The sequence below is a fragment of the Alternaria atra genome, assembly GCF_907166805.1.
Source record: "Alternaria atra isolate CS162 genome assembly, contig: 36, whole genome shotgun sequence".
Taxonomy (NCBI): domain Eukaryota; kingdom Fungi; phylum Ascomycota; class Dothideomycetes; order Pleosporales; family Pleosporaceae; genus Alternaria; species Alternaria atra.
This window is the reverse complement of record NW_025091335.1, coordinates 70,988-98,859: the sequence shown is the minus strand read 5'-3', so window position 1 is coordinate 98,859 and position 27,872 is coordinate 70,988. Positions and strand designations below refer to the sequence as shown.

Genomic DNA, 27,872 nt, shown 5'->3' with positions numbered 1-27,872 from the left:
CGAAGGAGCGTTCAAATACACGCGGACGCAAGTCTGGAGGTAAAACCTTCTATGCTTGCACCGTGTGTCGAGATAAACGATACAACCATAAGGTAAGTGCTGCCAATTACATCAGAAACAATCATCCCGTCGCATCCAGATCCACCAGGTCCGTATTGGGTACCCAGCGCTCAATCTCCGCGCATTTTCGTCCTGTAGCAAGCGAGGATGCGATTCGAAATGCCTTCAACCCGCAAGCATATCAGGAAGCATTGATCAGTCTACTCACGCGTCGGAGAGTGCCCTTTTCGGCTATTGAATGGAATGAGTTTAAACAACTAGCTCTCGCGTGTAACCCATACATTAAAGACTCCCTTATTACCTCACGGCGCACGATGGTCCGATATATTGCAGCAAACTATGATTTTTACAGCAGCGAGATTAAGGACAGTCTCACCACTACGTCAAGTCTGATCTTGTCAGATGAAGTAAGCGATACTGCATCGTGGACGGTATCACCTATGTATCACCTAGGTATCACCGACGTATCAGGTTTATGTTTGAAAAGGAGAGAGAACAGACCAACGAAAAACAACAATGATCAAGACATAATCCATCATCGCAATCATCGACTTCTCCTGAGCTCATTTTTAGCATTTCATCTGACAGAAGCACACGCATAGCTCGGCACGTTAACTAAGAAATAACACAGAACTCCGCAACAGAATTTATAAATACTGCCTAAGACCGATCGATCTCACTCAGGGCCGTTTCAGCAAATCTACTGTCCAAAAAACAAGATGGTTGAGTCTGGCGCAAGTCTGTCGAAGGACCCGTCAAGAGTTCCGCCCTTTGCGTCTTGCAACCGTCGACATTGTAGTGCGCCTGTCCAAATTAATGTCTTATGCTGGAAAACTCCTCTGTCACCTGTTCTGCAGAGTTGTCAACAATCAAATATATTTGCAAATATAGATCGTCGTCGGCGCCAAGACTCAAATCAATCAAGTTAAATACGGCGTTGTTGTAACTGCAAACAAGTCAAGTTTTATAGCCGTATTTGATTGACTTAATTGCAGTTTATTTGGAGTTTTGCGTGAGGCTGTTGAGTTAGCTGGGCCAGCGATCTCGTGATAGTTTTTTGGTGTTGTAGTGCAATTAGTAATCAATCAGAACCCCATTTCTCAGTCAGTTCGCTTGCCGTCCGATCTCTTCAACTACAACAACGCGTTGATAACTCGCAACCTATCTCTTTTATGTATTAGTATCGCTGTTATGGCGCGTCCTAGTGTAAAACGGCGCGCTCTTACGCATAATAACGCTAACACGCGCCCGTCAAAACAGCGTGGACTCCTCACGAAGGGCACTATAACCTAATCACGCGATTACGGCTGTATATATACTTAATTAGGCTACTTATCCCTATCACGAAACACCAGCTTAGTGTAGTTGCTCGCTCCTGCTAGACGGTAAGTTGTATATGAGAGCTTCGCCGCTCCTGTACACCCAGCACCTCTAGGTAATCCTTTACTAATACGAAACCGCGTTACGCAACCTCTATAGTATACTAGGTAGCGACTAGTGTTTTTTTTTTAAGTTTTTCGGACTACGATTAGTATACAACTCGATATATAGGTATATTAGGACGGCTGCAATCTCGAAACACGCCTACGGACGCTATTATATGCCTCTTTTCTGCTCCAACTCTAATACAATTACCCGTCTAAGATCTTACGATACCTGCCTAATCGGGTAATTAAAACTGCAAGTATTTGTTAAATCACCAATCAAATATGCCCGTTTCGGCTACCAAGTCAATTAAGTCAAGTACAACACCAAAAAAACTCCAAATAAGCCAAATACGAGCTTCATATTTGATTGACTTGATTGTTAACAACTCTGCTGTTCTGCAAGACCGCTGTTAGACTTATACTTCGCAAAGACTATGTTTACGATAAAACGGAACCAATCTTGACATTCCTTTGCTTAATAATTCGCATAGGAAACATAACGGTGCTCACTGATTGCGACGGTATCCAGCAGCCAATCAAAGTAGTGTGTGACAACGATTCAAGAGCTATGCGAGAATTATTCCCGAAAATTCAGCCAAACACACGCGATGCTGTGATAGCATTCTCTTGGGAACGCTAAGGTCGGGCATCCTTGATTGCCCGATGGTAGCGATGGACCTACACTAACACCTGACCTCTGCGCGCTATCGCTACCGAATTAGACCTTCTAAGTAGGCAGATCCTGTTTCCGGCATTGGCACGCAGGGCTACGGTTACACAGGCTCAGCTCTACTAAACCCTCTAGACGAACCTCAACTTTTGCATTAGCTCAACATCACACTATGTCTGCATACACCTAAGGAAAGTGGCAAAGAAGCACGAAAATCAAAGCGTTGCTGGTTATAGTAGACCTGGCGGACCAACGTCTAAGAGGACTTAGCTAGTTCTTGCTATAAGCACTAACTAGAGTACATATTCTCTGGTCTGAGCTCTATTACGAGAGGGTAGACAATGCTACTGGGGAGACGCGTTCGTGAGGGTCAGACAGGGTTATATTGAACCTAGAGTTGCTGTTGCATTATTTTAGACTAGGGAGCTGAGCGGCAGATATGATAATGTAGACCTCTATTGCGTCCATTTCATGTGATGTGTAGAACTATAAGGTTCTCGCCAACGCCTCAAATGCTCTAAAAGGGAAACCTGATTGCTATACTCTAACAGCTTGCAGTCGAAGCTAAGCTGATGAAGTGATTAGGAAAGTCTAATGCTCTAGCAGGAGTTTAGGCAGCAAGATTAGCCTTACACTTTGTTATAATCTTTGCTATATCCTTGGCAATATTACTACAGGCAGCACAGAATGGGGTGTTGCGCTAAAACAAGCAGTTAGACTAGTTCCCTACAATCAAAAACAAGCTTAGCGACTAAGAAATACCTTGTTGCACAAGTAAACACCGCACTTGTACGAGCAGCTTATTAAGGCGCAGTAGTTAAGTTCGCCACGGACACAGCACGTGGCGCTACCGAGGTCTCTTAGGCGATAGTAGCCATCATTGCAAGACTTTGCTCTAAGAATGTTACTACCCTAGTTGCAGTTAATCTGTTAACAACAGAGTTAGTATGCGTTGCTAACGAACGACAGTTAAGACCCTAGAGGATTACACTTGATCGCTTGCGCAAAGAGCGCGCTTTGATAATATCTATGTTGTCCACGTTAGTGAAGGCCTTAGGCTTAAGCGCCTTTATCTGCTCGTTGACGGATTGCGCTGTGCCTGTGAAGGTGACGCCAGGGAACCGGTCGTTAGTTACCTCTAAGTTCCTGACAGCTATGTTATTAGTGGACATCTTGAGGCTGCCTATAGAGAGCTCGTAGTTTCCAGGTACGGCCGTAGCGTTAATCTATAGGCTCAGTTAGGCAACGATGCAAACAACCGCTTAAGGTAGCAGGAAGCCACTCACTGTGCTAGCTAGCAGGCTTAGGGCGGCTATAAAAATAGCGAACAAAGACTTCATCTTAGCATGAGAAGTGTGGGTAAATAGAACAAGATTTACTGGAAGGTTAAGGTGAGAAAGCGAGCACTCTGTCACATGGTTTTGCGCGCATAGCCGCGCGAGCTGCGTTAGCTGCTTACTAGTCAGCAGTCGCACTACTGCGGCACGGTTCCTGTTATGGCAGCCTTGCGCTGAGCCGAAGGGTTCTGCAAAGTGCTTACACTGATGCCTCAGTCTTGTCTGAATTATTCTCGTTTGGATTACAGGATCACATCCAATTCGCAGGCGATTTATTATGCTTGCTTTCTCAGTGAGCTTACTATGCTTACGTAGCCTATACTACCCCATTCTTGGCATTGTCAGTAGACTTGTTCCGTATAGATGTCCCAGACCCATTCTATACGTTCAATTAATCTTGCTCCTCTGTATTACTAATACTAGGCGTTAAATTATAATAGCTTGTCTTTTGAATCCTTTAGAGTAGGCAGAAGAGATAGTAGGCATAACGCCATGTTTCCGACTAAACAGCTAGATAGGTGAAGGAGTACTTCGATGCAAACAATTGCTATTGCTACTGCCGCAAGTCCTCTGCAAGTCTTTGCGCCCGACTATGTCTAGAGTTAAGGTATGCATAGTTGTCGAATCGGCTGGGGTAGGCAATGTCAGACGAACTGGACCCTACTCTGCAACTGCGGGTAGTTTCCAGCAACTCGGCCGTGCTATAGCTGCTAACGAGTGGAGGGTCTGCTAGATGTTAGTAAAAAGACCAGCCGATAGAGAAGCCAAGTAAGAAAGATGCCATCGCACTGTCACTGCTTTAACCGTCTGCATGGGTTAAGTCGACTAAGGCCCCAATCTTAATGGACGTAATGTCACGCAAGCATTTACTATATCTAAGCGTTCTGCCTTAGCCGATACATTGCAGCGTCTGAAGAGTTGTTCTGATGGAAATTAATTGTACCAGGTAATCCGAACGTCAGTTCTTCGCTGTGTCAAGTACTGTCTACCTTTTTTACCTAATACAACTTATTCTTGGTCTTGGCATAAGCTAGTTAGTGGCGACTCGAGCTAGTAGTTCGGCTGGAGCAATAGCGGTCGCCCTCCTAACAGCCTAGTTTTGCCCCCGTAATCTAGATAGATACGCCCCCACGCTCGCCGAAGTGATCTGTTAGGGTCTTGTCGCTATCCTCTCTGGGCTTTTATCGCGCTTCTAAATAGTCTTATAGACGAGTGAGACTATGGAAGTAGTATCTTCGATCAAGTACCTCTATTGGATACTCGCAGCTTCTGTAACTGTTGTAGCAGCGCTTTCCTTAGTCGTAAGCTCTACGTGGATTACAGTAAGATTTGGCTACATTCTACTTCAGAAAGCTTTCTAACATACCTTTGACAGCCTGCAGTTGCCTTTGCTTTTATTGCTTAACGTCACACCTTGCTCTTCGCTCGACTGCAGAAACCGCTATTCGCATGCACACGATACACGTTGTTTACGTTTAGGATAGGAGCCGCCCTTATTATAACATGTATACCGACTTTTTATACTACGAGTCTAGTCTTTAGTGTTCCTACCGCATTCAGCCTTGTGGGGATCTATAGATCGCTTACCGAGGTCTTTAACTAGGAAAACCATTGTACTAATAGAGAAACTCAGCTAGGAACCGTAATTGCGATACATTCTATCTCGTTACGTGCGGCGGGGCTTTGCGCCGTGCTGGTCATTATCATACTGATCTTACCGTTTCGTAGCACCTCTTCTATCGCTAAAGCTCTATTCGCTAGCATTTTGAAAGCTGTGCACTAGATTGCCGTGTTCTGGTTTGTATGTGTAGCTGCCTCCGTTTGCTATCAGTTACCCGCTAATCTAAGTAGACACAGGAAGTACCTTAGGAAGTTGCACCCTTGATCTGGGCCTACGTCGCATCTTCAGCTGGTTCTCTTACTCTAGACGTGGCTACATTAGCGGGAATACTTCAGACGCTTACCCGTACAAAGATTGCCGTTCTATGTTTACACTAAGTCGTTTCTCTCCTACTAAAGAGTACTAAAGGACGCTCGATACTATACATGTTCGCTATTTAGCCTTTGCTATCGCTTGTGCGGCTTACGTTAATAGAAAAGCAAATTCTTTCTCTACCCAAAGCAGCATGGCCGCATGTGTTAACTAGCACTATACCCCTAAACTCACATTATCCTATTGAAGAGCTTATTTTGAAGGCTTACAAAGATTTCGTAAATCTTCAGAGTTAGCAGTCCAAAACGCTTCGTTCTGCTGTAGAGGAATACTAAAGACGGTACTTGCGCGAACTACTGCCCGGATTTGAAAAGTGGTTTTCCTACGCTAAGGCTAAACAATCTCCTCTGATCGATAACTTCGATATAATCCACGAGGACCTCAAGCCGTTCTAGAAGGTCGAACCTCGCCGTTTGCTTAAGAATATCCAGCATGTGACAGAACTTGATCTCTATTCCCTGCGCAAGTGCGGCTTCGCGAACGAACGATTTAATAGAACAAGCGACGACTAGCTTGTAAATGACCTTGGAGAGCTTTTTCATGAAGTGTCACATAACATCCCTAATGTAGACTTTGCTCTTAATCTATTAGACGAACCTAGGGTTACTACTACCTGGCATATGCTCGATGCGGACAATACATTATACCCTTCATTTGAGGACGCAAACCACAACCCCATATGAGATATAAACGATAGTTCGTGCTCGGTCGCATCTAGTATCGATTCCAGACCCACTATCTCTAACTACGGAATTCCGTTTGTTTAGGATATTTCGCGCGCGAAAGATGTCTGCTCGCACCCCGGATTCAGACTTATGCACGGCTTCTTTTCTTCTCCTATGACCGGCCTAACTACTAAGGCTCTAGTACCTATCTTATCGCAAGCAGCACCTTTAACTTTTAGTGACATCGTGTATCCTAGTCCCTAGTATACGGATAAGATGGACTAAGGGGATTATAAGGAAGAAGAAGATCCTCCTTAGGGAGAAAAGACTAACGAACTCTACTAGGCTGGCAGTACAACGGGTAGCTATAGCTCTAACAGTAGCTGGCAGTATTCTTACCAACAACAATTTGTAAAGCTGGTTCAAACCATCTACCAAACCAGTCACAAGTATCTTAAGCAGTCTAACTACGGGGTATAGGCGCCCTATAATGCAGTCAAAAATCACAGCAGTCTATATGATGTCAAATTCACGGCTGTGCTCCAATGCGACGAGAAGGACTGCGAAGAACAAAGGAAGTTTTTCAACCCTGGTGGAAGAGAGGAGCGAAGCCGGCAGTTCCAGTCCCGGTTTGTGTTCAACATCAACGGAAATTCGTTTAGTGGGCGATACTACACGCTGCTGCAGTCAAAGAGTGCGGTGCTCAAGCAGACGATTCTGCGAGAATGGCACGACGAGCGCTTAGTACCTTAGGTGCATTACATCCCCGTTAGCCTGTCTATAGACGACTTACCAGAGACTATTCGATACATAACGAGTCACGAAGATGGAAAGAGGAGAGCGAAAGAGATAGCTCGTGCAGGTCGGGAGTGGCATAGGAAGGCACTGCGAAAGAAGGATTTCACCATATATCTTTATCGCCTTATGTTAGAGTTAGCGCGGATTATAGATCCGAATCGAGCAGTGGAGTGATCAGCTTCTTAATTTCCCAACTTGTACTTAGATAGAAGCTAGTCTCTTAACCCGTGATGTCTTGTACTATATATTTATGCATACATTGGTGAGGCTGTCCCTGAAATCGCGTGAGGACCCCGGATGTTGCTTTACTGAATGTCCGTCCAACTATTACCAAACATATCATGTATTGCGCGCTAATACAACACGGGAGAGCAGACGACTTAGTAACTGACGTAGTCGTGCGTGTCGCTATATGTAGCCCATATAGTCGACAAGTAGGCAAACGTACCGTCAGGGTTGTCACTTAGTGCAATACGTTATGCGAGAGGAGTGCCTGAAAGCAGCGACAGAAAAACGAGCACAATGTTCATATCATACTGTATATCACCGCGTAGAGCGCTACGTTCAAATGCAACGGGGAGGGGGCGCACGCTGCAATTCGGGGTTCGACTCGCAAAGCATTATATACTAGGTAAGAGGCAGTAGGTTATGGTGGGACAATAGCATGGCCATATCTGCTCGATCTGAGGACTAGAAGTTCATAGTTGAGCAATGACTGGGACAGTCGGCGACTTGTATCGCGATCTCGTGTGCAACTAAACAAGAAGAGATAAGAGAGGTAAAGAACGAAGGATTGGGTGGGAACTTCACGTATGTGTACGTTTTTGTCTTCGTGGGGAACACAATCTCTTTTCCATTCAAGCCGCAATCGCCAACGAATGTACTGTATAGCGTTGTGCCTATTTTTACACGGATTGTGCTCCATTGAGCTTGAAGACGCTTACACGGTCAGCAGTCATCTGCTTACAGTTAGTTACTGTAAGCAAATGACCGCTGATCCACACGTAAATAGCTTCTGCGGAACCTCCGTTTGCTATATATCCTATTCGCAGCCGTCTTCAATAACATCTCCAACAAACGATTTGCTGTCGAAGTATCATCTCCTCGTGATTTCTGCCCTCAGCCATACTCAACAACCCTCGCAGTACGGCCTTCCAGAACGTGATCATAGTCGGGTTATCGATACGGTCAAAGCAAAAAATGGGCAGAAACTCCGGAAATTACGTACAGTGGCTATCATGTCCCGTTATAGACCTACTTACGACGGCGAAGGATAGAGATGTCGAAAAGATAGACGTGGCGCTTAAAGAACTGACCAATATTCTACTCTACATAGCATGCACTAAAGGCTCTACGGGTGTATCGAACGAATTGCTTAGCGAAGGGGCAGACGTCAATTTTGTAAACGGCTACAGCAATGGTCGCACCCCACTACACGCAGCTTCCATCAAAGACAGCAGAGACGTAGTGAAAATGCTAGTTCGTAAAGGGGCAGACATCAATGCTAAAGACGAAAGAGGGCGCACCCACTTATTGTAGCACTTGATTATGGTCACTCGCATTTAGCGAAGTGGCTCTTTACGAAAGGGGCGGACTTCGATGCTAAAGGCGAAGATTGTATCAGGGCACTACTCGAAGCTGTGAGGCGTCGCGATACGCGCACAATACACTTACTGTTTGAGAAGGGGGCAGACCCAAATGCTAGAGACGAAGAAGGCTCCACGGCACTCCATATGGCTTTTGCTTATCCTTGTCCTAAGATAAAGGCATTGCTGCTTAGCCACGAGGCTGACCTCAACATTCCATACTGCGATGGTCGCACTCTACTCCACGCAGCATCAACTGAGGGCTCCCTGGGAGTGGTGAAAGAGCTACTTGGGTTAGGGGCAGACTCCAATGCTAGAGACAATGTGACAGTGTTAAGATAGAGGGGAGGACTGCGCTGAATTGACTATCTGAGGTGGGCTAAGCTACATATATAGATGACCGTACATGAGCTATCCTAACTCGTACTAGAGTTGATCTGGGCAAGGCCCAAACCGTTACAGACAAGGATGGCCAGACGCCACTACAAATAGCATCCACTAAAGGCTACAACAAAATAGTGGGGGTGCTGCGTGACACAAAGGCCAAGAACACGAAGGCCAAGGTCAAAGCTGGAAACAAAGGTAGTCTGTAACGAGCTAGAGCCTAGATGCTATAACGATCCTCGGTGGAACCTTCGGAGTGTCCTCGGTACTCTAGAAGCTTCGAGATACTACGCGAACGACAAGCTTGACGTGTATAAATATCGCAGCACCGTAGATAGGTTTTCCTCTTCATCGAATACAATCCTTTTACTAGGCATCAGCAACCTTTGCGTAGCCCCTTACATAGTCGCACCATACCTCATGCAGGAACTGATAATAAGGGGAGTGCGCTCAAGTAAAAGAAGGGGTAGAGTGATAAGGCTCTGTTGAGCATGGCTACGGTAAGGAGGCCGCGCAGAAGGCATTGCGCTAGGGCTGGGCTAGCGAAGAAGCGGCGTTTAAGTCATAGTTACACCACATAACACACGACAGACACATAAGTCGGTAATAAACCTACATTACCTATCCTCATCGCCTATTGGGTTCATCGGTCCCAGACGCTAACCTAAGTGCCTTATGTACTCTTCTCATCTACTGCTCCTTGCGTTTGAAACCCGCAGATATATTTCCTCTCTTCTATAAGTTCATAGATTCTGCCTGCGCTCAGCTGGCAGTTGACATTGGCTTTCCACTCAACAAACCTTTGACTAAATGTAGAAGCTAGTACCAGGCAAATGTGGTACTACTACGATGCACACATTTGCCACTCGTACATCATATCTCGCTCCTCCCGCTTCGAAGTCTTACTTCGGAAGCCAATGCAGGCTTTTGTTTGTACGCTTTGGAGTCTAGTGAGATTTTGGAAGCCGTGTGCCTCCCGCCACCTGTTCCAGCTTTCCTATTCTTGAGACTGAGTTAAATCCAAATACATGCGCAGGATCTTGCCAGCATAGAGACAGAAGATCCATGGCCATTCAACAGTCGGCTACAAACTGTAAGAGCAAGCTGCGCAGGTACTGTGGTTCGCGACATGCTATCTTCGTATGGAATCATGGCAAGATGCACGTCTCGGTATAGACCTGGTAACAGAGGTAGACAAGGGGGCTTCCTTTGATCTGCAAAAGCTCTGGGGCTACCAGCAGGCTGTGATGAGCGTGTGTCCTTGCGGCCGACGAAGCTGGTAAGCCGGCTCTCACGTGGCTCCTTTCCAATGACTGGGGCAGCAAAGTTCTTGTCCGTTCGTCCTGTAGGCATAAGGTGTCGCTCTGTCAATTCTTCTATGTAGCTCGCGAGCTCCTCATCGCGCCGGTGCACCACGCGTTGTTTGAGTGGTTGGTCCTCGTTGGAGGCGCACCTCGTTCAACGGGCGGCTAAAGTTGAGCGCCACACACCGTGTTCATCAACAACCTTTCAGTATGAAAAGTCATCACGATGACAGATCGCACGTGCCTCTGCAACGGCGTTCTTCACAGACACTACTGCGCATTGTGGGCATGGACACGATACGTTATATCTTAGAAGAATCTTCAATGCAACAACTTTTCTTATAGCTTCGGGGTAACTTCGAGAAACCCTTCTAGGTTGCGTACTGGTCGCACAGCAGAGCTGACTTGCATACTCGCCTTCCAGGCGTGTACATTCTCGATGAGAACTGGTTGCGATACATCGAGAGCCTGCGGAGCAGCTCGAAGACCAGAGTCTGCGACACCCAGCTCAGCCTTGGCTTCATCAAGGACCTTGTTAGCAACTCCCTTCTCTATCCTGAGGTTGTCAGTAAGATAGCTGGCAACGGCATCTGAGGCAGCTTCGTTGGACGACGCGTCTTCGGTACGGGTCTGAAAAGCCTCGTCGTTGGCTGCGATCTTGTGTTCGGCGAGGATAATCTTGAATGCAGCGGCAGCGGCAGTCTTCTTCTCACCAAGGGAAGACTCATTCGCCTTGGCCTGTGCTAGGAGATGCACTGACAGCTTGGAGCGCTGGGAGGACGATGTCGAGATGTAATGACTGTAGAAGTCGACCACATCCTTCTTTGTGAGCTTCTCAAGAGTCGCGGCGTCAACGCCGGCTGTACATTCATTAATCCTATACTAATGTAGGAGAGTCGGAATTGGCCTACCTTGCAGGAAATCATACGAATCACTATAAATATGATTCCAGAACCTGTTGGCTTCAGACGACAAGCTCTCCAGTTTCGCCAGCCTCTTGTTGATCATGGCGCGCTTGTGGCTCTCGAAGTCCTCCTCGCTCATGTCGTTCAACGTCTGCTCGAACGTGTTGAGGAAGTTCTCGATGCGACCCTCGAGATACTAACATTCTTTCTCACTTTGGATGAGGATGCGGTAACCTGACCAAATGTCGTGAAAGCTAGGGCCAGAGAACACGACGTAGCCGAGCTGCTCGATGGTACGAAGCTGATGAAAGCAAGGCTCGTCTGTCATCTGTCCAAGAAGCAGCAGCTTGGCGCGCATAATGCTGTCGTAGCGGTGCCCAACATACAGGCTGTACTCGATGCAGTGGTTGACGTTTCCAGGGTCCTTTAGTTGCTTCTTGTAGATGAAGTTGCTTCCAGATGGCCATATGAGTCCCCGAGGTGTCGGTACCTGGTTCGCTGGCAGTCCCCTTGGCTTGACAATACGCTCTACGAGATCGGTAATCTCCAAAGCTTCCTCTTTGTACAGATTGCCGAGTGCCAAGACCTCGACATGACATTGCGCTAGGATCTGCGGGAAGAATTGCTGGACATCACGCGCGGTCACGTTCTCAAGCTCTGGGACCAGGTCTTCGTTCATCACACTCTTCTCGCTCTTGAACTGTTCAGAGTAGGAGCCAATCATGTCGGAGGGCTGCTCGTACTCCGAATTGCGTAAGTAACGCAACATCTGGTCGCGGATGATCTGGAAACGGTCTTCCGATACCTCGAGATCCCGTACCTGGAGCAAAATCTTCCCTAGAAACACATCTAATTTGCCATTGTAGCCACTGACATCGATCAAAAGGCCGCCGATGTGATTAGTAAAGTTGTACATCAGTCCAGAGTAGCCGGCGTCGTATAAACACCCAGCTAGAGCATCATTCACAAGCTCGCAGTAGAGCGTGCATAGTAGTGTGGTACGAGGTGTGACGCTAGCGATAGGCGTTCGGAAGTAGATGTGCACATGAGCCTTGGGTACCCAGAACTGATCGTCCTTCTTCCACCAGACGCGCACGTTGTCGTCATGGCGGATAAGCTTAGGCGCCTTGGTCGGCTGTCCAACGTCTCTCTTTTCCACCTCCAGTCGGGTTAGGATAAACTCGTTTCTGTGTAGGAAATGTAACTCTGCTAGCCAGTTCTTGCTCGCGAATGCTTCTCTCATCTCGGCAAGGAAGTCTTCTGGTATCTTCTCGACTTTGTACTCTGTACCATACCACTTCTCTTTTTAGTCCCAACCACCTGGGAAATCTTGACTCACAATCGTCATCCTAAAGTTGTCCGGTCGGAGATAAGACATAGCTTCGCTAATCAGCTCGGCATCGAACTTCTTAATAGTGGCTGGTCCACTGAGCAACATCCTGCGGTCGTACGGCCCCTGCATGATGCCTGCTAGATCACTTGTAGTTTGGCTGGGTAGGCTCTTTTCCTTGAATCGGAACTTTACTTAACTAATCTGCATTTGCTCTTTGACAACCCACTCTTAAGGCGGCTGATCGCGCATGAGTCCTATGTATTGGAACACAAGCTTTGTAATCTCCTTGTAGCGATTAAGGCCCTCCTCAGTCAACAAAATATAGACAGTAAACAGTCCTGCGCCAGGACAAAGGGTGCACCCTCCAGCTCCCAGTTCGCTCGCCCAGCCTTTTGCCCTGATAAGCGCAAGGATACCGCCAGGCCCTTCATAACCGAGCAAGTAGTCAAGATATCTTGAAGGCTGTGACTCGTAAAACTTATCTTCATCACGGTACGCGAATTAAAGCTCTAGTGACCGAGACTCTAAAACTGGTCTGGCGAAGGTCTGCGTCAGCAGTTCGTTCTCGGTATAAACGGGCATATCCCAGCAATTCTGGCCCAGGTTCTTGTTCGGCACTCTAGCAAAGATCTGCTCTACCCATGCTTCCAGAGTATCCAAGCTCTCTCGACCTAGGACAACCAACTTCATACGGTTCGCCGAGTAGTGCGTTAAATAGAACTTGATGAACTCGTCGCGGATTCTTACACCACGCGTTACAGGGCCATCGTGTAGAGTCCTGTAATTTCCTGTCGAGAAGCGGTGGTACGGATGGCCTGGATTGGCCAATGCTTTGTCAAGCTGAATCATCCGCCAAGTGTCATCTTGGAGATTCTTCTTGTGCTCTGAGTCCACCGCCTTGAGCTCGCGATCAATTGTGTCTTCCAAGAATAGTGGGCTGATGAAGAACTGGCCAAAGCGATCCATCCCTCCCCATAGCGGCGAGTCATCTTTGGACCTTGCCAGGTTTGTTTGTGACACTTCCGGCGATGCGGTTTGACTGCACGCAGGCGTGGACGAAGGATATGAAAGCTCGAAGTAGTAGTTGGTCGAAGTGGAGGATGTAAAGGCATTCGAGTATCCGCCGTGGCGCGTCAGATACTGACTGTAGGCATTCTCCTCTGGGTACTTTTCAGTCCCCATGAACAGCAGGTGCTCCACCGCGTGTGCGATACCCGGCATATCTGGCGGATCGCTGAAGCTGCCCACGTTGACATCCAGCGCCGCACTAGCCTTGTCTGTCTCCACGTCGTGTATCAGGAGAACCTCTAATTGATTCGATAGGGTGATGACTCGGTAAGAGCGGTTGTCGAGTTGTGGCCTTTCCAGATCTTCTATGCGCTGCCGTCCTCCAGCTTCTTTTTCCAGCGTTTCTACCATCTTAGCTAATTTGCTGCTTCTTTTTAGCGATGTGACGAGGCTACGCTGTGTGGGCAGTGGCGAGGCGCTTGCAACCAGAGTTGTCAACAATCAAATATATTTGCAAATATAGATCGTCGTCGGCGCCAAGACTCAAATCAATCAAATCAAATACAGCGTTGTTGTAACTGCAAACAAGTCAAGTTTTATAGCTGTATTTGATTGACTTGATTGCAGTTTATTTAGGGTTTTGCGTGAGGCTGTTGAGTTAGCTCGGCTAGCGATCTCGTGATAGTTTTTTGGTGTTGTAGTGCAGTTAGTAATCAATCAGAACCTCGTTTCTTGGTTAGTTCGCTTGCCGTCCGATCTTTTTAACTACAATAACGCGTCGATAACTCACAACCCATCTCTTTTATGTATTAGTATCACTGTTATGGCTTGTCATAATGTAAAACGACGCGCTCTTACGCATAATAACGCTAACACGCGCCCGTCAAAACAGCGTAGACTCCTTACGAAGGGCACTGAAAGCCAGCTGGTAGTCGTTGATGATACTTAACCTAGCTTATCGCGTGAAGCTCTAACGATCGCGAGCTAGGCCGACGATTTTGAATCACAGTTGCGAGACTCACGATTGGAGACTGCGATTGCTACGCCTGTTAAGGATTCAGAAGTAGCCACCGCGGCCTCAACGGCGGCTGACGAAGACGACGACGACGATTTTGATACACGTTTTGTGGACAACTTTGAAAGCGTAGATTGGGGTCGTTTGAAAGGCTTTATACGGCCGCCGCGGACTTAATCTCAGCGCAAAAGCTGGATATATGATTACGGTTATCGCGTCGCCCTACAATCAAACCTAGATCGGATATTCTTCGTATGCCGCGATTGCTACCTAAATAAGAGGCTTGATTTGGGCGTGGTGGAGACGACACAGGCGACGAGCTCGGCAACGACTCATCTGCTCAAGAAACACTGTATTGCCGCTTCGGGCAAGGTGCCTATTACGCTGCCAGCGGGTTAGAGATTGCTTATAATGCTGACGGGCGCTGGCGTACGGGTTAGTCAAGCTATCGCCAACGAGATTGGAAACTTCGACGTACAAGCGTTTCGGTTGTCGGCTGTTTGCTGGCTTGTTGACAACAATATATCGTTGAGGCAGTTTGAAGACCCAGCGTTTCGAGCGATGATACAGTTTGCAAACCTAGAGGCGGAGAAGTTGTTGTGGATGAGCCACAACAGCGTTAATCGGTTTGTGATGCGGTTGTATAGGTATATGCAGCCCTAGGTCGTGAAGCAGCTTGGAGAGGCTATAAGCAAGATCCATATAAGTTTTGATGGATGGACGACTAAAGGCGGCAAACGAGGCTTCTTTGGAGTAGTTGCTTACTACGCTACGGCTCATGGAATTATTAAAGACGTCGCCATCGACTTGCTGCAGCTTACGGGCGCCTATACGGGTGACAGGATAGCTGATTGTATCGAGAGAACTCTGCAAGCGTTTGGAGTTGACGCAGCAAAGTTAGGATACTTTATGCTCGACAACGCGTACAACAACGACTCGGCTATTAAGAAGCTCGCTAGCAAGTACGGTTTTATCGCTAGCTATCGTCGCCTACGTTGCGGCGCTTATACGATTAATCTCGTGGGCCAGGCGGTGATCTTCGACTCGAACAAGGATGCGTTTAACAACGACGACGCCAATATTATCGTAAGTCTCCTAGTCCTCTCGGGATTGCAATTACTAACTAATTAATACAGGACGAGGAGCAGTTTATGGGCGATTGGCGTCAACGAGGCCTATTAGGTACGCTTCTTGACGTTATCAATTATATCAGAACGCCCTAGCAATACGACGTTTTCAAGAACTTTTAAGTTCTCGCTAACAGTGAGCTCCCCACCGAGAAACAGAGGATACTTGAGCTGATAAAGCCTGTCGTTACGCGCTGGAACTTGTATTGTTTAGCGTTTGAGCGTGCTGTTGAGTTGCAACTGGCGTTTAACTCGTATATCGCGTATTATATCGACAATTAGCTTGCTGCTGACAGTTACGCCAGAACCCGTAGAAATAAGACGTCTGACGCGCCTACATGGATGAGATCGGGCGGGCTTACAGTAAACGATTGGGCTGTCGTGAACGACTATATTAAGGTTCTCCAGCCGCTGAAGTCAGCTATAAAACGGCTCGAGGGCCGCGGTACAAGCGGCTGTTTTGGAGCGATATATGAAGTATTGCCTGTCTTCGAATACTTACTTGGAGAGTTTGAGCAGCGTTACAAGCCGTACGAGCTCGTCGATTACGAGGCAACTGGTGCTCCTGAGGACTACCTCGCGATCAACTTGAAGGCGGCGTGGGCAAAACTTAATAGATACTATTAAAAACTTGACGAGTCGCCCGTATACTACGCCGCTTGCTGCCTCTACCTATACTACAAGCAATATTGTGATCGCGCTTGGCGTGACAAGCCTGGTTGGATTGCTCGCGCAAATGAGTCCTTCTAGCAACTTTGGGGCAGTTACTAGGTATCTTGGAGCCTGAGGAGTCGCCTAAGAGAGCGCAAGTCTAACGCTATTGACGACGCTATCGCGGCAATTATGGAGGACCTATTGTCTGACAGCGACGAGGGCTTTGACGAGTACTAGCGGTGGCGAGCTTTTGAACTAAAATAGACGAAGACCATGTTTGAGAGCCCTGACAGCAATCTGATAAAGTATTGGATTGCTCTACGACTAAAATATCCTAACCTCACACGCCTTGCGATCGATATATTAACGATACCTGCTAGTAGTTGCGAGTGTGAGCGTATGTTTAGCGAGCTCGGCGATCTACTTACTCCTTAACGTCGCAAAATTAGTCCGCAACTACTCGCCGCGTTGCAGTGTATACGGACCTGGAAGAGTACAGGCGCCGCAGTTGCTAGAGCTGTTACGGAGTCTTAACTTAGCGATAAGCAGCTAGACTAGCTATACGAGCTTGCACAATGGACTGAGTATAGTAACGATAACGATTGAAGCGGATTAGTATATCTAACAGCGCAGCTGGACTATAGTTAACTACTTCGCTTAACAGCTAGTTTCTCTACTAAAAAGAGCCTAACTCGCGAACTGTACTGCTCCGCAAACGCTGCCGAGATCGATCGATACACCTCCCGCTGCCCAGCACGTAACAATTAACTCCATACGGAGCTACGATCTCGAAATTGACGCTGCTCGACGATACCTGCCGTTGCTGAGCGTCGTTGACGTCGGTTGACGCTGCTCGTTGCCCGCTCCCCACCTCACCACCTTACTACTAGCGCCGGTGAGCTCGTTAACTCTACGATAGTTACTACAACTAGATCACGCGATTACGGCTGTATATATACTTAATTAAGCTACTTATCCCTATCACGAAACACTAGCTTAGTGTAGTTGCTCGCTCCTGCTAGACGGTGAGTTGTATATAGGAGCTTCGTCGCTCCTATACACCTAGTACCTCTAGGTAATCCTTTACTAATACGAAACCGTGTTCCGCAACCTCTACAGTATACTAGGTAGTAACTAGTAGTTTAGTTTTAAAAGTTTTTAGGACTACAATAGATATACAACTTAATATATAGGTATATTAGGACGGCTGTAATTTCGAAACACGCCTACGGACGCTATTATATGCCTCTTTTTTGCACTAACTCTAATACAACCACCTGTCTAAGATCTTACGATACCTGCCTAATCGGGTAATTAAAACTGCAAGTATTTGTCAAATTACTAATCAAATATGCCCGTTTCGGCCACTAAGTCAATTAAGTCAAGTACAACACTAAAAAAACTCCAAACAAGCCAAATACGAGCTTCATATTTGATTGACTTGATTGTTGACATCTCTGCTTGCAACAACCTGGCGACTACGAGGATTATGTATGCGGCAGAAAGTTGGAAGAGTAGACGTGTTGAATTGTTCGTATCAAGACCATCGCACGGCACAATTGGCAACAAAGCTCATATTCATGACAGCGCTTGGCCTGCGACACATGGTGTGGTTCCTTCTACGCTATCGCAAGTATCGAGTCAGCGTAAGCAGTTCCATCTGAATTATGCTATTGCCTGCTTGGCTCAGCCCTAGCACAACAATAAATCGATAGACAGATTGATTACAGTCGGTAGTGATTTAGGCTTGACCCTTGTGAACAGCCGTGGTATAGTTCCGCAAATAACATATTTTATTCTTGATCGCTTCAAGTTATGCAGATGGCTCATTCTTTCTTATCTTTCCAAGCTTATCTCGCTTTACACGCTGATTATTGGCTTTTTGAAGTTTGAGCAGTCGGGATTGCTCCTTTGTGTGGGAACTCTTGGCTCTTCGAAGTTATAGTTGTTATTTTTCCTGTTGCCATACGATCACGTAGCGTTGAGCTCGACGAAATTTCCTACCCTTCGTCCTTACGCGATAGACAACCCAGTAGGCCGATATCAGCGAATCAGAAGTTGTTCAAGATCGGGATATCTGCTACTCTTGCGCTCACATTAGCCAACATCGGCCCACGATATTGTTCGTTGCGTAAGGAAGGAGGTTAGAGACAAAAAATCACATGCGCAAAGACGTAAAGGCGGAAACAACAACGCGATGTATTCAACAGGTTCTCGGCAAGTGTTTTATTAGTCATACTCGAGGAGCAGCAGTGCTAGCTGGGGTGATCGGGGTTCATGCTCGGCCCTTATGCCAGGTCCAACTCGGTGGCGAAAACCGAGCGCACTAGCCGCGAATGGAAAATGGGAGACAGGAACTCAGGCAAGAGTGAAATATAGGAAGCGGGATCCACGCCACGTTGAGATGACAGCAGAATTACAGGTAGTCACATGAAAGTAAACAGGTGAACTACAGGACAGAATTGTGCATATTTAGTAAGCTCAGTATCCTCTACTATCATGTCTTCTGGTTGCTGTCTTATGGATACCAGATCTCCTGCACTTTGCTCTCTGCCGCCTCGTGTTCAGACTCGATCGTCGAGCAACATCTCAATTAAAAGAGAGTGTTCTTAAGCTTGTTACATTCACATGTTGGCTCCACCATCAATGCCAATGACTTTTCCGTTTACCCACTCCCCGTCCTGTGAGGCAAGAAAGGCAACAACGCGGGACACATCGCAAGTCTCACCTATGCGATTATGTGGGGAAAGTTTTGAGATATATGCATCGACGTTACCTTTCTCGTCATCAGGCACGACTTTATCTCGGCCCGAGTAGAACATGTCGGTCTTGATACCACCAGGAGCGACGCAATTGACTGTAACCTTCTTTTCCCCAGCATCTACCGCCATGCAACGTGCAAATGACTCGATAGCTCCCTTGGAGCCAGCATATACCGCGTGTTCGGGGATGCTCTTTGCCTGTGCAGTAATGGAACTCATGAAGATAATCCGGCCGCCAACCTCCATTCTTTTGTACGCCTCCTGTGCAACAAAGAATTGAGCACGAGTGTTTGTCGTGAAGGTGCGGTCAAAATCATCCGCTTTGACATCGCTGAAATGGCCAGAAGAGTGGACGCCAGCATTGGAGCAGCATATGTCGAGTCTACCGAAATGGGCAACAACGTTGTCCAATAGTTTTCCAATCTCTTCAACGTTATCGACATTTGCCTGGAAGAGGGCGGCATCGGAACCGTTTCCTAGATCCTTGATCCTTTTGACGACCTGCTCAGCGTCACTCACGCTGTTGAGATAATTAACAGCGACCCTAGCGCCGCGCTGGGCGAGCTCGAGAGCTATAGCTGCTCCTATGCCACGGCCTAGATCATCAATCAGTCTAATTTGCCGAAATAACGATATCGGCACAGCTTACTTGAGCCCGTAACGACTGCAACTTTGCCTTCTAGGCTGGAGCTTGGAACAACGGACATGCTAAACGTGGTTGCGATAGCTAAATTGGAGCGATGCGATATTGGCTGGTAAAACGGTCGAGTATGAATTCTGTGGTACATCTATTGAAGCGGCCAAGGAAGGAATGGTTATATATCGACTTTGGATTCAGCCTATATAGAGCTAAATTGGATAACCGACCATTGAAGCTAGGCAAAGAAAGTGCTTGAAGCAGCCTTGGGTCAGCAGCCTATTTTACTGATGACACGGCTTCTCTGCGACTGAGATGGTTTTCCTCTCATCAGTACAGTACTCCCAGACGATACGTGGTAGTCAGCAGAAATTTAGTCGCTTGGGCTCGATCTATTATGCGTTGTGATAGAAGAGAATTGCATAACAGGCTCGCCGACTAAGAATTACTCAGAATAAAAGTAAATTTTCAAACGACACGAAAAGGATAGTGGTCAAGGCATGAGAAATCATGACGCTAATTCCTGAGGAATCGAGCGAGTATGCTCATCCCTCCTGATTACCACTCTTGCCTACAGCCGCAAGACGGACCTTGACAGTGAAAGGAGCGTGACTGCGGTCCTCTTCCTATCCTGCCTGCTATTTTGGCTTCGGACAGGATTTTCGGAAGCAGAGGTCATTTTCCTAAAGACTCTATTGCTGGAAGCAGTCTTGGACCCTATTAAGACATTGATGGGGGAAGTAGAGGCAGCAGGATATGCAAACATGACACGCCTGAGCATGATTCCAATCAACTTTGCCGCACAGGAGGCCAAGGTAGAGGCTGTATTTCTTGCCTGGAACACTTTTGCGGCAATTAGCGTGTATGCCGGCCGTCCATCTTGGTATGGCCTACTAGGATATCGCTGCACAAAGCGCTCAACCCAGTGTATCCCAAGCCCTTTTAGAGCAACATGTTAGGCAAAGTCGTGCATCGTAGTTCGTGTGGGTGGTAAGCCTTGCCCTCTAAGGTAGTCGATGTAGTGTAGGAGAATGGAGTAACTGTCTTGAGAGGATGAGCGCAGCCACGCACATAGCGCTGACCGTGGTCGGGTTTCGGCTCATACAAGCGACGTGCGGGGGCTGTACGATCATGAATTATTGAAGGACGGTATTCTTGCTTATACTCACCAATGTAATATTACTATTTGCCGATCATTACAGGATGACGCCGCGCCACATACGTGAGGAACAACAAAACCTTCCCTCTACCTTTGCACCACGCTATCTCAACAACAAGAGTAGCTATCGATGTTTTAGCAACGGCGTAAAGATCTCACGGTAATTCTCTACAAAGTAACCTCTTTGAGAACCTTATACTATCTTAAATAGCTACTAGAATCCTGCCTTCGAGTTCTACCCTCTCGTTCCTTATCACAGTGTATCCTCTCACCAGACGCATTGCAGTTCCAGTAGAGTATTAGGATGCCACCTAGAGGTAGTAGTCTAAAGAGCAACGGATCAACAATGAGACGGAGCTAGTAGTGAGTATTTTCATGAACAACATTACGAGCACAATCGTAAGCATAATTAGCATCCGTGCGCTGAGCATCCCAAGGGGACATAGAGTGTCGCATGACAAACATACAGTACGGTTCATGTGGTACCAATCTTGGAACTGTGGTTGATACATCATCATATCCTTCCCTGTGAGAGACAGCGCCTTGAATTCTTCAGATGAAGGCTGTAATCTTCGGTCAGAGCATCAAATTTGTGTGGTGGCTAAAGAGAAAACAACCAACTACAACACAGGTGAATGAACAGAAACTGCGCGACATCATCAACCATGTGTACATACAGCGAGCGTCGTTGATGGAAAGTAAAGTCACGGTGCATGGAAAATCGGTCTTCATGTCGGTCAGCAATAAGAGTCTCTGATCTCTCGACCTCAAAGTGCCGTACTTGTCGTACTGTGACCTCGTCTGCTATACGCTTGAGAATGACACAGGCTCACCGGGTGCGCCTACAACGTGTGTAAGCAACGGGAAGCAGCATGTGTAGCACCACAAAATCAACTTGATTCCTAAAAGTTCACGAGCTCTGTATACCATATACCTCTCTGCGACATACGTAACGCTTCTGACCTCCTTTACCAATGGCGTAATCGATCTCGTGCGTGCATGGCAGGCCGCGAGCGTATATACCGTGGCCAGAGCATTGCTGGTGGTGAGTAAGGGCCTCGCATATTTGGACGGAACGAATTAGCAGCAGATATTTGCACAATACTGAATGAACCTACTGACAAAGATGCAGGCTTCTTCTACATGCATATTGACCCACTGCGCATACAATCTGTTCTTAACGTGCATCGCCCGTAAGCGAGAAATGCCCCTCAGCGAGACGAATCTAACTTCAATCCAAACCAATCCTCACCACACTCACTTATGGACTTGCAATGTATGCGCGCTTGCTCTTCACGTACTTCTCTACTGCCCTGTATCTTGTGATAACCAAAATACGGTGGTTGTGGTCGCAACGACAGTCCTGTAGCGCGCTGCGCTGGGAACCACTTTGGCTCTCACCCCTGCTCGATCACTACCAACCCCATTTTTCGCTATCTGCAACTGCTACGGCGATTAATGCCACTGAGGTGCACATCGTTCCTGATTTCCAGGATGCTTGAGCTTGGAGAACATGTACTCTTCGCTTATCTCCGTGTCAAACGGATGGGTCAGCCGGAGCATGTTAGGTATTGCTGCGTTACCAACACACGTAGACTGAACAGGAATTCGAACGTTTTACATAGCTCATTTGCCATAATTAACACGCTAATCGCGAGGTCTTCTGTTTATTCCAATGTAGGCAGCTATCGGGCAGGTTTTTACACCAATATCTACACTATAGTAACCGTGCTTTCCACTGCGTTCTTGTCGAACCAGGCCTCATCTAGATCTCTAATAAGCCCGATCCTGACGTACTCGCCCGTTCCATCCTCCTTGGGCTGCAGTAGAAGCGCTTCAACCATGTATGTCAAATCATCACGAGAATACTCACATAATCCAAGACAGATCACAGTTTCCAAAGATATCCCATTCCTCAATAGTAAGAAATCCGCGAACGCAAGGTCGTTCCTACCGGGAACATGGGAAAATATGAAACCGGAGTCGAGGCGCGCGTATGCCCCAGGGGTGTGGAAGCATGATTCCATGTCGTCTCCAAGCACTACAAACCCGCGAAGGCAGATAGATGCATGCCGAACTTGTCCGTAAGGATTGGTTGTAGCTAGCTTAACATGGAAGCTTTCCAACTCACATATAGCTTGTGCATGCACAGGTGTATCACTTAGGACAGAACGCACATGCGAGCTCCAAGAGAACGTAGGACCCAGGATGTGAGCATTCTCGGGATACGTCCAACGTATTATGCTAGGCTCTCGATCATGACGCCATCCAAGTTGAAGTGCGATATCGTGTTCCCAAAGCCCTGCAATGTATTTGCCAGGCTTCAAATGTTCGATAGATGCTGCCACGCCTGAAAGGGCCGGGAGAGAATCTGTTCCGTACGTAAGTTCCATGTTGCTGTAATCCCTTACGATGCTCATCCATTTAGCCGAGAATGTGATTTCTTCCATGCTCGAAGCAGCCTGCAGGGTTGCAAAGTCATTGAATCCCGTACGATCGTTGTAATCCACGTTTTCCTCTCTAGCGTCACCACATTCGCAAACTCGTCCAGCCTGGCACTCAAAGAGAAGCTCGTCTGGCAGAAAGTGAATGATTCGACGGGCCAAAAACCTTTCTTGCATACACCATCCTCGTCCGAATAATGTGTATGCGTACTTCGGACGCAGTCGATTGCATTCATGGCTTTCGACTTTTCTTGCACGCATCTCACAAAGTGCCAAGTCACCCTGTTTGTATTGGAAGATAAGAGGTTCCACTTTCGTTTGCAAAAATCCGTCTTCACAGTCTTCGGTGGCTGTGGCTGATAAGACAACATATGCATTTGCGTAGATGTCCGCCATAAGAGATGCTTCCTTCGCCCAATCCTCTTTATCATCTTGGACAATGCAGATCCGGTCAATCCAAATATACTCCAGCCCTAGCCTTCTGGTGATATGAATGGCGTCTTGAAGAGTCTTTGGAAAATCTGACGTTTTCAGCTTCTTGAAACGTGCGAACACGTTTGCTTTCGTCGTTTCGGACTGTTTGCCATATCCCCAACGGTAAGAAAGTGCAGCAAATTTCACCGGGGTGTTCGGTGAGTAGAGTTGAGCACCACTGTCTTCATCGTTGAGTAGCTTTATCAGGCGTGTAGGCTGACAATCGCGTATCGGCGGAGTATGCTGATGGGTCGTGTTGCAGCGATTGATCCACTCCTTCATAAGATCAACCGAGGCCTCGGATACTGTATTTCCACAAAGATCTGTCGAAGATCGGAAGATGCTCTGCTGCGTGGGTGATTCTGTTGCGAATGTCAGCCACTTGTCTAGTTGGAGATGGAGGACAAACCTTTGGAGTATAACTGAACGTGGAGGCCTTTACAACCCCCATCTGCAGTATCCTTTTCGAAGCATATGTGGATATCAATTTTATCGTCTGTTTGATGTCCTGGCCACAAGCTCATAAGATCGCCGTCGTCTGCAAAGTGTTGATGGCATTTGCGTAGGATTCCGCAAAAGGAGCAATCTTTATTCAGGGAAGAGACAGAGAGCCGGCGTCTGTTATAAATAAAGATCCCATGCAAGTGGCACGTGCCGCAACTCATTTCGTGTAATTTGTACTTCTCATCGGACTCCCGAGCAAGACGTTCAGCTTCTTTGGTAATATTCCCTTCGTCTTGATCTTGATAAAGTCTCCTAGCGAGAGACCTGTACGAGATTAGTACAGCTTATTAGGACATTCAAACCACCTCACAATGTCTCTGAGAGGCTTCGCAAAGGTATGCTCTCATCTGAACTTTCGCCTTCTGAAGACGTCCATGGTGAAGATTCATCGTCGGGAAATTTTGGCGCATCTAGATTGTCGTCTCCAGCGCCCACCCCCACCTCGATTGTTTCATCACCAGAAGGCATTCGCATAGCCGTCTCCACAAGGCCAAAGTAAAGAAGAATTCGACAAAGGCGAACGCCGCCCTTCACTACCGTCCAGTCCTCTGGGCAGGCTTTGGCTGCAGCGAAGTCCGCACGATTGGTTCTGTGTAGGCAGAACAAGGCAGGCGGGGCAAGTTCTGCTGCCGAGGTGATAACGCTATTTGCAGCCCCCAACGTGGCGTACGTAAGGCTCACATGCAGGCTTAACCGAAAACAACTTGATGCTGCAAACAAAAGGAATAGCCAATTCGAACTGATAAGAGTATTTTGTGAGCCTCAGATCTGATGAATGCTCAAAATCGAAGACCGTCGCAAGAAAACAGCCAGGCAACAGCCTGAACTAAAAGCGACATGTTTCTCGTGTTGAGCCGAATATTTGCCTTACTAGATTCCACAATACCGGGGTAGTCCTCATGTGCTTTGGCCGATGCACACCAACCCTATCCCATAACGAATCGGGGAGTCGAAGTGGTTGCCAACGAAATGAAGACGCCTTGCCCTCCGACTTCGTTGGTGGCGTCTGGATTCGAGAGATCACAGGAGTCGGCGGGCCTAACCTAGACATCGCCGGCGCATGATTACCTAATCAATCATATCTAACGTGTTCCACCAGTCATCCGGCCACACCAGTCATCCGGCCACCCCACCAAACCCGACGCGACTCTCTACGCGATAGCTCCACAACAACACAAGATAATAGTATGTGATTTTAGAGATAGCTAGTCTGTTACTGTCTACATTGAGTCCGTGTATGTCCTTGGACGTGACACTTTGTACACGTTGGCGGCGCGCGCTGACGTCCTTGAGTGCCCTGAGCTTGTTCTACCTCTGCCGCCACCCTTTCTGCCTCTGCAGCGAGCTCCTAGCCTTGCTGCGCCTGTAGCGCTCCTCCACGAGCTATATACTGACGCTGCTGGCCTCTTCTACGTCGCTGACGCTGAGTAGCTGTACGAAGCTTTCTATTCTCCTCTGCGAGTATAGTTGCTGAGTTCATAGCAAGCTGACAACCTTTGACAAGCTGGCGGATAGCTTGGCTTGTTGGGCTTTGTGATTGGCGACGAAGCAGGTCTTGTACGTGACGAGCCTGCTGCTGAAGCTGGGCTACTGTACGGGGTGTCTCTGCTGTCCATGCGACGTCGTTGTCTACTGTTGTTGCTGATGGAGACGGCGTCCGGACGACTGTGAGAGATGATAGGACGCGGTCTGGACAGGGAGGGATAAGTCCTGTCGCCTGGAAGCCAGCCTGGATGTTCTGCTCTGTGAATACTGCTGGCCGGATCCGTGTATAGATGGTGAGGAAGTCTACCTTGTCATTATGGTAGACGCCTTGGCGTGCTAGCTCCTGAATCTCGTGACCGTACGCTCGCTTGAGTGGGGAGAAGCAGCTCACATCAAGGGGCTGGAGAAGGTGGGAAGTATGAGGTGGCATACAGAGAGTGATGATATTGTTCTCTGTACAGTACTGGTCGAACTCAGGCGTGGCGTGGCTGCTATGGCCGTCTAGGATAAGAAGCCGGTAGACTCCACGCGTACGAGGCGCTGTATATCTATTAAAGTGCTTTACCCACTCTACGCCGAGCTCATCTGTCGTCCAGCCGTTGTCTGATACAGCGTGCACCCAGTCTATAGGGATGTGGTGGTACCAGCTAGCCTGGTGCTGCTTACCAGACAGGATCACGAACGGTGGAAGACACCAGCCAGACGCGTTAATACACTCGATTGTCGTGACCCAGTCTCTGTTACCCGGCTGTACAGTGACTGCTCGGCCTACTGTGTCAGAGCTAGTGACCACCTTAGACGTCGCTGCGACACCCATCATAAAGCCAGTCTCATCAAAGTTGTACGTGTCTGTGTCTAGTATCCCATAGGCCTGGCGCGTCTCCTCTACGAGCTTAAACCACGCTGCGATAGCGACAGGATCCTCACAGCGAGCGCGCTGGCTGTGGAACTTCCTATTCCACTTAGTCCGAAGCTCAGACTGGCTGTTGACAAAGCGCGACACCCAGTTCTTGCCTACAGGTGGACTTCCGGTTGGCGTCACAGCTCGACCACAACCATCCTATTTTCTCTACTGCAATGTGGTAGAAGAGGCAAAAGTGTCTGAAATGCAGATGCATGGCAATTTCAAATCTCTAAAAGTCTATGGGGAAGGGTGAGGTGCCTGTCGAGTTGGCTCATCTCGCTGAGGGGCATTTCTCGCTTACGGGCAGGGGACATTACTGAACTTCGCTGCTCACCACTGTGCTACGACTGAAGTACCCCCAGGGGTAAGCATAATCTGTAAGTAGATTGTGTGTATTCTTCTTCTGATCACCGAGAGGTCTGTGATCTAAGCTTATATACATAGAGTAGTGGGCTGATTGGTCGCTGGATAGTCCACGTGACCATGCAAGGTACCCTGGGCTTACATAATCACTTGAGGGATCACACGCTGCGATTCAAGGCCGCACCTCAACGTAAGGCTACTGTATCTGCCATTACAAGACCCATGCCGTAGACGAACCCCCGCCTATCAGTAAGCAGCTTACGTTTCTCAAGCGCTATGACATGTACAGAAAGTAGAGCTGTGCAAAATCGTTGCGCGACTGCGTGTAGGGGTGAAGTCGCAATCACTGTTCACTACGGCAATCAGAGGTTAACGCTATGGCTGAAAATCAAACGGGTTACAGTACCAACCGAAATTGGTTTCCGCTTCGCGCATGTCGTTTGTTCAAAGCATGCAATTATCTTCCGAGTTCCCTACGCGACAGGTAGCGTGTTGCAAGGGCTGCATGGCGATGAATGGTTCTGAGCGCGAGAGCCTCTTTGTGATGGGTTACCGTTAGCACTGTAAGGCAAGGCTTAGGGATCGAGTGATTTCCCGGATTATTCCTCTAACTATGCCATACCACTAACAAATTACATGGCCGTAACGTGTTGAGGATGCCGTAAGTAGAAGAGCGATCTTCGTTACAGTCATACCTTGCACTGTGTGTTTCCTAGGCGGTATTTCAAGCATGGTTAGAAAACAAAGTTTTCATTGTGGCATCTGACTGGAATGAAGCCATCACTAGAGAGGAATAAGCAGTCATTATGAGGGAATTGTCGAAAACACCAGGGATTTTAGCCTTCCTTTACGCTTTTATAAAGCGGGCTACTTC

General features: G+C 47.7%; 3 protein-coding genes across 3 annotated transcripts; all 3 read right to left on the bottom strand.

The window, feature by feature from the left end:
- Positions 1-10,563: 10,563 nt before the first annotated feature.
- Positions 10,564-12,591, bottom strand: ALTATR162_LOCUS11708 (uncharacterized protein; the record flags this gene model as incomplete). Its single annotated transcript, XM_043319350.1, has 4 exons — positions 10,564-11,084; positions 11,136-11,325; positions 11,401-12,426; positions 12,469-12,591. 4 exons carry the CDS (start codon positions 12,589-12,591, stop codon positions 10,564-10,566), a joined length of 1,860 nt encoding a protein of 619 aa, XP_043175285.1.
- A 372-nt stretch (positions 12,592-12,963) lies between these two features.
- Positions 12,964-13,881, bottom strand: ALTATR162_LOCUS11707 (uncharacterized protein; the record flags this gene model as incomplete). The annotated part of the gene is made up of 1 exon (XM_043319349.1): positions 12,964-13,881. The coding sequence occupies one exon, from the start codon at positions 13,879-13,881 to the stop codon at positions 12,964-12,966; it is 918 nt and encodes a 305-aa protein (XP_043175284.1).
- Positions 13,882-18,890: 5,009 nt separating this feature from the next.
- On the bottom strand, positions 18,891-19,735 carry ALTATR162_LOCUS11706 (uncharacterized protein; the record flags this gene model as incomplete). Its single annotated transcript, XM_043319348.1, has 2 exons — positions 18,891-19,624; positions 19,678-19,735. The coding sequence occupies 2 exons, from the start codon at positions 19,733-19,735 to the stop codon at positions 18,891-18,893; spliced, it is 792 nt and encodes a 263-aa protein (XP_043175283.1).
- Between the last annotated feature and the right edge of the window lie 8,137 nt (positions 19,736-27,872).